The following is a 13,387-nucleotide window of genomic DNA, read 5'->3' as shown; positions in this document are numbered from 1 at the left end:
GTTAAAAAAGATAGTAAGTCTTCTCTGTCATTCCCTTTGGAGGTTAGCTGGCCTAAGCTCACTCTGGTCTGAAAGAAATTTTGGATTGAGAAATTTCAGTTGAATAAGCTTTCGGCCTGAAAAATAAAATTTTATAAGCACTTCAGAATGGCTGCTTGCACCAGGCTGAGTAGTTCCCTCCTCAGTGGAGCCCAGCCCCAGTTGGTGGAACCAAGTCAGCTGGGGGCTTTTGGGAGAGTCTGAAATGTTAGGCTTCAGAAGATTGTGGCTCATTTTAGCAGACACCTGGGGTCCTCGAAAGCCATGGGTGGTCTGGGTCTGTTTGCCTCCCTAATCTCTGTTGTTGCAGAAGCTGCCTAATTTCCAGGTGGATTTGTTGTTTTTCAAGTTCTCTGTCCCCCACATCCACCCTTCAACCTCTCAGTTGATGACTTCTGGTCCAGTTAAGTGAACCCCTTTTTCTTTTTTCCTCTGTGTTTTCTTTTTTTTCTTTATAAATTTTATTTTATTTTGTTTTTTTACAAATAGTTTATTGTCAAGTTGGTTTCCATATAACACCCAGTGCTCATCCCCACAAGTGCCCCTCTCCATGCCTCCTCTGTGTTTTCTGAAACAACCCCCTACCCTGATTCTATTGTGATTATTTGGCCAAGATATTGCCAAAGAGTGGCAACCCGTATGTCTTGCCTTCTTTTGCTTTGATGTCTAATCATCCTCCCAGAAGGCTATTAGCTCACCTTCCCCTCATTCTTTGCCCCGAGGTCAGACTTGCAGCCACCCACTAGCATCCAGTTAACTCCCTATGCCCAGAGGACCCCGGTGCTTGCTCCCCTTCCGGTCCCCACCTCCACTACCCACCATCCCCCTGCCAACTTAACCCAATGTGATTGGGCCTCTGGAGCTAGTGTTATGAGGACAGCGTCCATTAGCCTTTCTCTGCTCCCACCAGCCCACACCATGCCATCTATGTCTATTGCACTTACCGAGAATACCAAACACACTTTGTACTTAAGTCTTCCCTCTAATTAGGGGCACCCACTTCTATAGTACCACAGAAAGAATTTGCATTCTAGAATCCAAAGTCCAGATTCTAGATTCACTTAATGGCTTCACCCTCTGAGGCCATTTTCTCATTTCTCATTTGTAAAATGGGGATTGTGGACTGTGTCACCCAGTTGTTAGGAGAGTAAAATGAGTTATTTTTAAAAAGACCTCTGAAAGCTGTTAAAAGGCTATACACTTATGGGTCACTATTAAGTTATCCTGCCTTGCCACCACTCCCTTCTCTTTGGTTTCATGTAAAATGAGAGCTTTGGGCGTGATTAGGGAGGCAACGGACCAATCAGCATAAAGCCAGCCCACCTAAAACCTCTTTGCCTAAAACCAGTTACTCTGACGACCAGTTTGCCTAAAAGTCAAAGTAGTAATTTTGAAAGAAGGCATTTTGTACCAATTTTCCTAAGAGGTACTTCCAACATAATGTCGTTATTTTAAAAGCACTATGTCGCAATCTGCAGCATTTTGTCAATGACGAGATTACTTTACATGCTTGTGCGTGGTTTTTTCTATTTTATCTCCTATTGAGCAGTTTTATGGCTTTTAGCAAGTTTGTCGGCAGACCTTTTTTTAAAATTGTGTATTTCTAGCACTTGTCAAATCTGTAGAATAGCCCATAAGATGTTTGAAATGCACCTTCTTGATCACTTCTGTCTCCTTTTCACTGGGTTTTACTCTGCATTGTGTATGCCTGTGTGCACCTAATGAGTTGATTAACCAAATTAGCATGTACCCATGCCCCTTTCTGTTTTGCAAGGCATTGGCATTTTGACAAGTGTGAAGAAGTGAGACAGATGGGGCAGAATTGTATTGAACTCCTTGCAGTTTATTTTTCAGGCGTTCTCATTCATCAAGCAGCTCTATTTTGTGAAACATAAAGTGATACATACAAAGCCATTACCAAATGTACTTATTGCAAGAAATATAACAATTTTCAAGAAAGGCAAACTGGCTAAAAAGTCCTGAAAGTGTTGAAAAGTAGATAAAATTAGAAGACACCCACCAAGGATATAAGACACATTTTAGTAGAAATCCCACCTTTAACCAGAATGTCCTTAAATAAATTGCTTTTTAAAAAATCTTTAAATGACAATGAAGAAAAAAAGAAAAGGACACCCAAACAGATGCCAAAACATTTAAAAGCGGACTGACTGTTATGTGAATCAGTCATTAAGAATAGAGAGTCCTTTTGTGAGTTTGTGGCAAATTGGTTCAAGGCCATTAGACATGGAGTTGATTAGGGATGCAGGCATTTACCTCTGTGCAAGTGCAATATGTGGGCATAGGGACAACCATGAACCTCAAGGGACAGGAATGACCCTCCTGAACATGACCTCCAACAGTAAGGGTGAATTGTCAGTTTTTTAACTCTTTATTATAAAGACATATTTACACAGAACAATTTTTACAAACACAGTGAACATAATTATGGGAAGAGGACAATTTCTTAATGAAAAGGGCCTTAATATCTTTGTATAAATTAGTATAAGAATCATACACAACCATTTTAAATAAGACAGTCCCCCAGCCTCCCCCTGCCCTCTTCTGCTCCGTGTCTCTAGACTTCCCCAGTTTTCTCCACGGAGCTAGGCAGCTGATGAGGCAGGAGATGCAGAGAGGGGGAAGGGAAAGAAGGCCCAATCCCTGGTGGGGGCATGAGTGGCAGAAGAGGCTTTCTGAACACTGACCAGCCCCCACTCCCAACCTGGGGGTGTGTGGGGGGAAGCAGGTGCCCAGCCTGGCCCCTCAGGTGGGCCTTGAAGCAGTAGCAGCAGTAGCATCAGCAGCAGTGGAGGTAAGGGGGAGAGGCGGTTAGACAATATTGGGGTTACTGTGGGACTTGGGGGGCCCTGACTCCCCCTGTCTCCACACATACATAGGTGGCCATCAGGCTCTTGTCTCCTCTGGGAGGCCTCTGAGAAGGAAGTCTGCTCAGACCTATACTTCCTCCCTCCTTCCCTCCCTCCCTCCCTCCCTCCCTCCCTCCCTCCCTTCCTTCCTTCCTTCCTTCCTCTCTCTCTCTCTCTCTCTTTCTTTTTTCCCCCTTGCTCCTCCCCTAAGGAAAGGCCCCTGGGAAAGAAGGTCCAGTCAACGTGAAGAGAAGGCTATTGAGTCCAATTACTGAAGGCTACCTNCTTCCTTCCTTCCTTCCTTCCTTCCTTCCTTCCTTCCCTCCCTTCCTTCTTCTCCCCCTTGCTCCTCCCCTAAGGAAAGGCCCCTGGGAAAGAAGGTCCAGTCAACGTGAAGAGAAGGCTATTGAGTCCAATTACTGAAGGCTACCTTCTGGCCTCTGAAAACCGGTGTTGGGGTTGGAACAGTAGCCTCAGTACCTGAGCTGTCCCTATAAGAATACCTGGGGTCTGGAAGTGCTGCAGGAATGGGGGCAGCTGGCAAGTTAGGGAACCTCCAGCCCCAGCTGGGGAATGGACCGGCAGGGGCAGGCCAGGGAGGCAGGAGCAGCTCCATCCCCATACCACCGTGGGGCAGTTCATAGCTGGCTTGCCTCTCCCTTCCCTGCAACCCCCAGTCCCAATCTTGGGAAAGGCACTTAATGTGTTCTGAAAATATATCATTAAGAGGGAAGAGGATATCATCAAATGGGAGCCAGGAGACCTGGGTCCTCATTCTGGCTCTGCAGTGACCCTGAAGAGGTCACTATCCCTCTCCAGGACCATTTTGCAGGAGTTTGCACAAGGAGGCAGAGCTAAGTGATCACCAAGGTTTCTTTTGGTGCTGGTATTGTGATTCTTGGCAAGAACAAAACAGAACAAACAACAACAACAACATAACACTACTCCTGCTTGGCTTTTGCTCCTGGGAGACTACAGAGCCATCTCCTGAGTGAGAGGGCAAGGGAGAGAAGGAGTTGGGGGTGAGGGGGCAGTGTTAGGAGACACAAAAAGATGAGAGAGGTAACAAAGTACTTCATGGCCCCTCTCCTTTGCCTCTTCCTTAAGCCAAACATGGAATAAGAAAAGGCCACAGCAGCTATCCCTCCTCTTCTCCAATGCCTCCCCTCTCCCCTTCACTAGAAGACCAGCCCCCATTCCAATGCCCCCCAAGGCACCCTGTCTACATCCCGATGCCCAGTCCCTCTAACCAGAGGCTCTTTCCCCGGTGAAGGGTCCACCTGACTGGAAGCTGGAAGGCCTGGGATATGCTGGAGCCCACTGAAGAGGGGAGTGTTTCCCCCCAGCTCACAGAGCGAGCTGGAGGAAGGAAGGGCTGGGTGAAGCTTGGGCTGTTAAATGGGAGGAGGTGGGGATTAGAGGAAGGGGATGGGGCGGGAGAAGGCAGGCCTTCCAGTGCTGGGTCTCCAAAGTCAGTCCAGAGAAGAGCCAGGAAGAGGGGCTGAATGAATCCACTGGAGAGAAAGGGAATCATCCCAACCAGGGGCAGGATCACACATTCGGGGAAGCCAGTGGGTAAGAAGAGCTGGAACCATCAGTGGCGAGGACAGGTGCAAGATGAGAGGTGAATGGATGTGAGGGCTCCAGAGAAGCAGACCAATCTATGGACTGGCAAGAGTTGCAGGGGGCGGGCACTCAGGGGCCCCTTCAGTCCTAAAGAGACAAAAATGACCAGAAAGGAGTCACTGTCATATCCTAGGTCAAAGGAACCATCCCAGAAAAGAAAGGAGACAGCCTTCACTTCCCTCTCCCCACAACCCTGAACCTAAAGCCCCGGGTCTCTGAATTCGCACCACCTTGTCCAGACTACAGGGGGACATCGCAGGCCAGGTCTCAGGAGCAGGCTTAAGCCTTGCTTTCTCTGCAGCTGCCTTGGGTTTTTCTCTTTCCTGTGGCTGTGGGCAACTCTCTTCCTGTTCTCTGCATGATGCCCCCAAGGCTCGCTGCTTCCCTAGCTCTGGTGAACATTCTCCCTGCACACCTGTGAGCCTACCCTGGTACACCCCTCTCCAGCTCATCAAGGGCCCCCAGGGCTTCTACAACTCTCTGTCTGGGCCAGCTTGCCCAAACCCAGGCAGCAGGGTGGAGGGGAGCTGGAACCCTGTTCCTAGAGAGTTAGGAAATTGGCCTGAGGTGTATGCCTCTCTCTGGGCCTTGGTCTCCATGTCTGTAAAATGAAGGAGTAAGACAGGTGTTCTATAAGGCCCCGTATTGTGTATGGGGCTGGAACTGCTTGGGACAGGTGTCTGTCCAGTGATAAGCAACAGGGCCACCAGGCTTCCAGGCTGTCCCTCCCTGCTCCTTCCACTGCCCACTGACCAGAGGCTCAAGTACCTGCTTCAGAAAGGCATGGGGCCCTTGTGGGAGAGGCGTGGCCGCTGGCGGCGGAATTTCCTCCGACCTCCTTGCCAGGGTCCTGGTCCGTTCCTCGACCCTCTGGGCTGCACCAGGTGGCGGACACTGCCTTCTTCCAGCCCATTCCCATCAGAAGGCTGCAGCAGGGGCCCTGCAGGAAGAAGAAAGCCTGTTAGCCAGGAAGGCTGATGCAAATGGACAGGGGGCTATGGGCTCATGGTAGAGGGCCATCTCTCCATGAGAGTACTCATCAAAGTTTTTCTTTGTTTTTATCTTCTATCTTGGTGAACAATTTGCAATTTTTACACTGCCCTGGGACAAACCTACTGCTCACACCTTGCAATTTATGGAGCTAACTTTATGTCCTTTGGCAGCTCTATCATGTTTCTGGCAGGTGCAAACATATTCTTCATTTAGAACATCATTGTGGGATACAGTTTGAGGCATATGTCCATACCTGGTTAGGGCACAGCAAGCAATAACCACCCCTCCACTGTACCCTTGCAATGGATACACTTAAAACATTTTAAACATGCAACATTTCAAGGAGATGAATCCCCCGAGCACCATGTATCCATCATCCAGATTCCACAGTTATCCAGATGGAGTCACATATGTTTTAGTTATCCCCTTTCTTTGTGAAGTATTCTAGAGCAAATCCAGAACATCGTGTCACTGTGCTCCTACATCCTTCAATACTCACGTGACCTACTTTTGAGTACTCAAGATCTCACACCTCACTCCTGGGCATCTCATCAGTGTTTAGGCATCTCACTTGCTCCTTGTGATCTCCTTGTGGGTATGGCTGGTGGCGTGGGGGGGGGGGTGTCTCTGGCTCTGTGTGCCTTAAGCTGGGTTCCATTCAGTTTATGACCAGATTTAGAGACCAATACATCTTATATGAATGAATGAGTGAACCACTGAGTGAATGGTCACTTGAAGCGGCAAGTCTGTGCATCAAGAGACGTGTGGGCTGTTGCACCTGGCACCTCCCCACCGGATACCTCATCTTCTTTCATCTCCAGATCACACCCCCACCCTGTGTTTAATGTAAACCCTTCCATTTAAATCCCAGTTGGCTTCTCGTCTGCTCTCTAGGGCTCTGCTCTATATCTGTCCACATCTGGCTTAGAGAAGAAGCCTCCTTATGTCAGGCTAAGCCCTGACGATAGAATCCAAGTGGTGCTGGGTGTTGGGCACAGTGAGGGAGAAGGCATGTGGACCGGCTCTCATGAAGGCTGCAGCGCACCCAGGAAGGTGGGCTTGCACTCCAGAAACAAGTGTGGCCACTGGAAGCATGCAGGATAGGGAGATGAGAAGGTGCTGGGCAGAAGGCCAACTTGCGGGGAACTTTTGCAATGGCCAGTCCAGGGCTGTCCTGCAGGAAAACAGCCTCTGAGGTCAGTGATCATGAATCCCAGTCTCCTCCCACACCACCAGATTCACCCTCAGCCATGTCCCTGCCCCTCAGTCCCTACTTTCATCCTTCCAGGAATCCCTACAACTAGCTCACAGTTTCCATATAACCACCCATTGGCTGCTAGCCCCCCAGTCATACCCCTGGCTGCTCTTCCTTTCCCCCCTCCTGCCTCCAGCATCCCCATACTCTGGTTCCTCTATTGGCTTCTTGGCTCTCGTGATTCCTCCTCCCTTTGCACACAATTTCCAGGCGTTTATCCTCCTCTTGGGCCAAAAGCAGATGAAATTTGTCCTTTGGGCCCTCTCCGCCCAGGCTCCAGGGCCTGTGCTTTCTCAGACACACAACCCCACTGCACACATGCACACTGCCTAGTCCCCTACCTCCTTCCCCAAGAAAAGCCACAGGCCCATTAAGACCCCACTGGTTACCAGCCACACTCCCATGCTTCTGGTTGGGGTAATGTGTCAGCTTCTCCCCTAATGAGAATTAAAACCCATCACCTCATGAGAATTGAAATAAATTATATTCTCACTTTGGGGCAGTGGGGCAGGAGGCCACTTCTGTCTGTCATAAAGCCATTTGTAAAAGGCCTGGGCCAGGGAAGGAGAGAGGAGTGAAGGACCTTCACAAAGCACCCCCCAATGTCAGCTGCTTCAGCTTCTGCCCTGTATTTTGGGGTCCCCTCAAGGCTCTTCCTGACCACTGAGGTGGGTAGGAATGATGCTGATAAGGAACACTTGCGACAGGAAGAACTGTGGTGAGGGTGTGGCCAGGCACAAGGGAGGACCCGAGGGGTCTTGATAATGTGAGACCTTGGTTCTTGAGTCCATGCCCTGGACTACTGGGGCTGGGGTGGGGACTGGCCAATGGCACAGGTTACAGCCCCAGGGGTATAGTGGGCATGGAGAAGAGAGGCAAGGTGCCTAGATGGGGAGGGTGTCATCTCCAAGTATTCAGCACCCAGGACTATGAGTGTTGGTTGCAGTAAGGGAGGGGGGCTAGGGGTGAAAGGCCCTCGGTGTGGGGAGGCCAAGAACCAGGATGGAACAGGGACGCTGGCTCAGACTCTGGCCAGGAAGACATCTAGACTCCAAGCCTGCAGAGAAGAACTACTTTGAGCTAATCAAGTGCTCAGCCAAACCCCAGAGAGCAGCCACCCAGAAGCCCCCGGCACATTGCATCCCGTCAGGTGGGGGGCTCACTGTCTTCTTTGTAGCTGGAAGTCTGCAGCTCCTCCCACACCCCGATCCCATCACCCACCTGTTTCCTACTTTTGATTCTGAGTCTGGCTCACCCTGAGATAAGCTGACACCTGAAACCCGAGCTTTATCCTGTCCAAAGGGACATTTGGAGGCTGCTGATTTTCATCACTGTAGAGGTCCTGCCTGTACAAAGGAATTCCCCTTTAGAAATGTCAGCCATCCTCAGTGTACTTAAATATTTTCTTCCAAGTCATTTGCTACTTAAAGGGAGGCTGGGGCAACCCTCCAAAGAACCTGAAGCCTAGAGGGACTGGAGCCACTGCTCTCTGAAGCACATCAGAACGGGGCTCCAGCATCTCTGCACTGGGAACTACGGTCAGGGGCGAACAAGGTTTGATTTTCATGTAACCTGAACTCTAACCCTGACAGTGCACAAAGAGGTGCGTGGGACTTTTCAGGAACATGCCAGCCTTACCAGGAATGATGCACCTGTTTTTCCTCTTGCTGTCCAGCCTATCTTGTGATTGCTTTAAAAGTCCACATGAGTGCTCTGGTAGCAACCCGCTGGCTGTGTCCCCTCCACTGCTCTGTGGTCCCGCAGGTACCTCCCTGATGAGGCACCCTTCCTTTGTCTGCCCAGCCCTCCACCCCAGTGCCCTGAGCTATCTTCCCGTGCCAGCTTTGCTGCCCTTGGACACATCACACTCTGGCAGCTTGGCCCTCCACTTTACTTGCATTAGTCCTTCGCCCAAGAGGCCTGACTTAGGTTACAAGAGTGCTTGGCACTTAGGATTGGGGATGGGGAGCCGATGCCCTTTCTCTGAGAGGGTGAGGTACAGTAGGCTGTCCTCACACTAGAGCTGTGACTGCAGTCTTTGAGTTAGGGCTCAGGAGGAGGAGGGGGAGGGGAGGAAAAGAAAGAGAGGTGCTCAGAGACCAAGGGACACTTGGCTCTGGCCCAGCAGTTCTCAGACTCAAAAGACAAAGTGTATCCCAGGTCAGGAGGCACTGCAGGAGTCTGTGTGTGTCTGGCAAGGGGAGGGTGGGGGGACATTCCAAGTCAGGACAGAGTGTGTTGTGGAGGAAGCAATGTTTTCAGGCCTGGGACTTTGACTGGAGATTGGCTGGGGAGGGCATGCAAGTCTGGGCCAAGGGCAAGGTGGTTCTGGGGTCCGAGTTTCTGGCCCAGGATAGGAAGCAGGAGGAGCCAGGCCATAGGTACTCGGACCCTTGGCTGGTGGCCACCTGCACAGAAGTGCCCCTCCCTGGCTCCAGGAGATGTCATGGAATGGAAAAGGCACTGAGGGCCTTAGAAATGTCCAGTGCTAGGCTTAAGCAAAATGTGAGGGCAACAAATTTACCCAAACAAGGGCATGGAGACAGCTGGCCTAATGAAGAAGGGTGAATTAAAGCAAGAGGTGACAGGGTCTGGGCCAAAACACAGTGTTCCATCCCCCTTGAAACTAGCTGTCCCCTTTACCAGCTGGATCCCAGAAGGGTTCTAGTGGAGGTCAGTTGCCCAAGGGTCTCCCCATAGCCTCTTGGGGGAGCACCAAGTATGCAGATCAGGAAGCCCCAGCTTCTTCTGGGACACCCTCTCTGCACCCACACTTTCTTCCCTGCAGGCACCACGTTAGACTAGTTGCCAGTGGTGGTGTCATGTGGGTGTCTTGTCTTGCCAACTGCATTGGATGGTAGGCTCCTGGAGAGCAGGCCCATGAGGTGTCCTTCATTCATACCTTTGCTCTCTGTATGCCTGCCTGAAGGGATTTCTGAAGAAAAGCTCAGTCCCTCCATATCAAGGAAGAGGCTGACCCAGCACTTGGGCTCTGAAGGAGAAGACACGGGACAGCTAGCTGAAGGCAGGGGGTGACAGAGCCAACCAACTGCATCTTCCTGAGAAGCAGGCAGTGCTCCCAGGGCCAGGGCAGTGCCAAAAGGCAAAAGCAGAGAAAGGAGGCAGCCTACAAAGGGAGAGAGGTGGAGCCCCGCCAGGCCCCTCGGAGAGGCTCCTGGGCTGCAGGCCATCTTACCTCTCTGGAGGGTCTGGAACTAAGTAGGGCTCCCCTGCCTTCTCCTTCCCTCTGCTCCCACCTTTCTGTGCCTCCAGCCCTGGCACTGGCATTAATCCACCTGGTTTTGGCCTTCCCCTTCTGTGGTGCCAGGCAGGCAGCAGTGATAGCCAGATCACAGGACTGTGGCAGCTGGAGGTAGGAGCTGACAGCCCCAAGAGACACTGACGCACAGGGGACAGGCAGCCTGGGCCGGAGCTGCCAGGGCATTTGCGGAGACAAGGTTTGGGGAGGGCAAGGGAGCACCAGTGCCAAGTATACCAGGTGTGTGTGTGTTTGTGTGTGTGTGTGTGTGTGTGTGCGCGTGCGTGTGTGTGTGTGTGTGTGTGTGTGTTGCAGGTGGGGGAGAAAGGACTCCCCCTCCCAGAGTTGCATGGAAGTGTCAAGTCAGGTCCACGTTTCCTGGTTTGGTGCCTAGAGACAAGAGGACTGAGGTGAAGTGTGCCTGGGGCTGAGTAAAGGCCAGAGCCAGGATATCGATGAAAGAGTCCCCGGGGTGGCGAGGAGTCTGTGGGGAGAGCCTCCCATGAGGGCAGCAGAGGAGCACACGAGATAAGACCTTGGGGAAAGGGAAGAGCGGCCTGGGCTGGCCCTGCCCGACCAGATCCGGGGAAGCCTGCCTCCGCTCCCATGCAGGCTGAGCGGAGCAGCAGCTGGGCTCCACGCCCCCGCCGCGCGCGCCTGCCTATGCAACAAGTGTCACGTCTGCATCTTGGCACATCATCCCCAGTGGCCCGCGCCCCGGGACCGGCGGTTGGCCCCTAACCTCCAGGAACCGGGAAACCTTCCATTTGGGAGGCCAGCCCACCAGGCTCAGTCAGGTCAGCTACCTCCACTGATCCCTGGGGAGCGGAACGTGCCGCCCGCCCCACATTTGCCCTTCACCACGTGGGGTGCAGGGCGCGGGACCCGGGGCGCATGCCGGCGGCCCTGAGCTCTTCGGACTTCGAGGGGCCGCCGGGCCGCCGGGAGGGGCAAGGCGCCGGGCGGGTGATGCCCGAGAACCAACCGAGCCCCCCGACCTCGCCCCCGGAGGAAGGGGTCGCCCCTGCCGGCCAACAGGTCCTCTGCCCAAGGCGCTCTGTCAGTCAGTCTGCGGCCCCGCGGGGCGGCGCGTGGCTGCTCCAGCTGGGCTCGCGCCGGGTCGCGGGAGGAGGAGAGCTCACGAGCGAGGGGGCGGAGGGGAGGGAGCGCGTCGGCTGCGGTCCCGTAGCGCGGCAAAGGGCTCGCGGGCTAGCGGCAGGGCGCGCACTCACCTCCACACACCGGGGTCAGAGAGAGCCAGAGCAGTAGGAGCGCCAGCACGCACCTCCGCAGATCCATGCTGCTCCTGGGCCGCTGCCTGGGGCCAGGGGGCGGGGAGGCCAGGGAGGCCGGGCCCCTCCGGGAGGCGAGGAGAGAGGCGCGAGCCGCGGGTAGTGCGTGCGTGCAGGCGCTGAGCTCGCGTGGCTCCCCGGCTGCGCCGCGGGCTGGCCGGCTGCCGCGCTCGCTCGCTGCCGCCTCTCCTGCAGCCTCCCTCTCCCGCCGCGGGGCAGCGCCTCCAAGCTGGCCTCGGCGGGCGGCTCCGGGGACAGCAGCGAGCTCTTTCCAAGAGGCTGGCTGCTCCGCCACGGCTCCGACTGCCCGTGGCCCAGCGAGAATGCTCCCCGCTCACTCCAGGGGCTGCATTTTGTAGCTTGTGGCTTGGCCGCGAGCCCACTTGGTCATGTGGTCATCTGGGGGACTGGAGGGGGGGCCAGGAAGAGAGAGAGGGAGCAAGCCTCCCGCACCGCCCTCCTCCCAGCGCGCACTGTGCGGCCCCAGCCAGGGCGCGAGAGGGAACCTCGAAATGGCCCCACAACAAAGGCTGCACGGCTGCTCCAACAACCCACAACCGCTCCCCGGACAATGCCCGCCTGGCCGGGGGCCAGAGGGTTTTGGAGACCTGAAGGATTTCAAACACAGGAAGCATTTGGGGCGGTGGATGGGCACACTTAACCCTTTCTCACCTCGCTTCCTTAACGGCTGTCCAGGAACCAGGGCGCTGCAGAGAAGACTCTGGCCCAGGCTTCCCCCACTCCCTCCCTCCACCTTTGACCAGCTCCTTCCTGCTGCCGCTCCCTAGCCAAGACACCCCCGCCCCTATGCGCACACACTGGCCTTCCTTTCTCCTCTGCATCTTCAGTTGGGTTTGCATTGGGGGTGACTGTCTAGGCTTGTGCCCAAGACTGCTTAATTGCCCAGCACCCCCAGGAGAGATCCTTTACCTGGGATGCCCACCCCACTCCATCCTGCCTCCGAGTTCTGCATTCTTGCAATAGCACCTCAAATCCCATCTCATCCAGACTTGCCAGGGTAACAGTAATCCATGAAGGGCTGCCCTCTGGGATCTTCTTCACTGTTGGGACATGCAGCAGCTCTTCATCATCATGAGTGGGGACAGTTTACCCAACTCTGAACAGTCTAGCCTGGATTCATTTTTGCACGTACTTGGGATTCCCCTTTGTAAGTGGGTCCTGAAGTTGTTTGCCTTCCCAAACTAGACTGTCAGCTCTTACAGGCTAGGAGCTCCGAAGGAAAGGACTGCCTCTTTCGTGGGGCTGGGCACCCCCTAAGACAGGACCTTGTCTTCTCATTCTTCTGCATCTCTCCAAGGTCCCTAGTATCAGACTCTGCACATAGGTGGCACTCAACACATGGTAAAAGACTAAATCAAAGGTATTTCCACATTTCAGCCAGACAGCCAGTTTCTTGAAGTGCAGGTGCAGATTTACACAAAAATATACATTGGACAGTGTGTGTACCATAAAAGATGAGAGACCATGGCATATTTAAAATATTTTTGAAATGTTAAAAATATATATACACTATTTATTCTTGTCAGTCCCCACCCCCACCTCCCGCAAACTGTCAGCTCCACAAGAAAGGGATCTCTGCTTTGTTCACAGCGGTATCCTCAGATCTAGAACACTGACTGACTGGGACAGGGTTGGTACTCAGTATATACTTTTGAATATATAAACGAACTTTTCAAAAACATTCCTACTGTGTCAATCAAGACAGTGGGAAGGGAATAAAATAGGGTTCCTGTTAATAATCTATGACCCTATTAGCCACAGTCTAGTAGGAAAAAGTCAGAGATGTGTGAAGCAGAGCACTTCTCTTCATCTGTAAATATGAAAGGGAAAGATAGGATAAAATAGGCAGAGTTAAAGGATAGAACCTGAGGTCCCTGGATGGGGACAAATGTGTTTTGGAACAATGCTGGGAGTGTCTGATCACAGCAAACTCCCTCAGGCTTAAGGTTCCTCTTAAGAATGTACCAGACCCCACCTACTCCCCTTCAGGTTTTCCTCAGGAATTTGACAAAAGACCTGACAAAAAATAAGTAGT

The 13,387-nt window shown here is 52.9% G+C and overlaps 1 protein-coding gene across 1 annotated transcript; it reads right to left on the bottom strand.

The window, feature by feature from the left end:
* Positions 1-3,856: 3,856 nt before the first annotated feature.
* Positions 3,857-11,661, bottom strand: APLN (apelin). Its single transcript, XM_039250813.1, has 3 exons — positions 11,272-11,661; positions 5,301-5,472; positions 3,857-4,619 (listed from the first exon to the last, which is right to left on the bottom strand). Exons 1-2 carry the CDS (start codon positions 11,336-11,338, stop codon positions 5,306-5,308), a joined length of 234 nt encoding a protein of 77 aa, XP_039106744.1. The 5' UTR covers positions 11,339-11,661; the 3' UTR covers positions 3,857-4,619; positions 5,301-5,305.
* Positions 11,662-13,387: the final 1,726 nt, after the last annotated feature.

This window comes from Hyaena hyaena, unplaced genomic scaffold (assembly GCF_003009895.1).
Source record: "Hyaena hyaena isolate Hyena2069 unplaced genomic scaffold, ASM300989v1 scaffold_383, whole genome shotgun sequence".
NCBI classification, from domain to species: Eukaryota; Metazoa; Chordata; class Mammalia; order Carnivora; family Hyaenidae; genus Hyaena; species Hyaena hyaena.
Note: the sequence above shows the minus strand (reverse complement) of the source record. Positions and strands in the feature narration are given on the sequence as shown.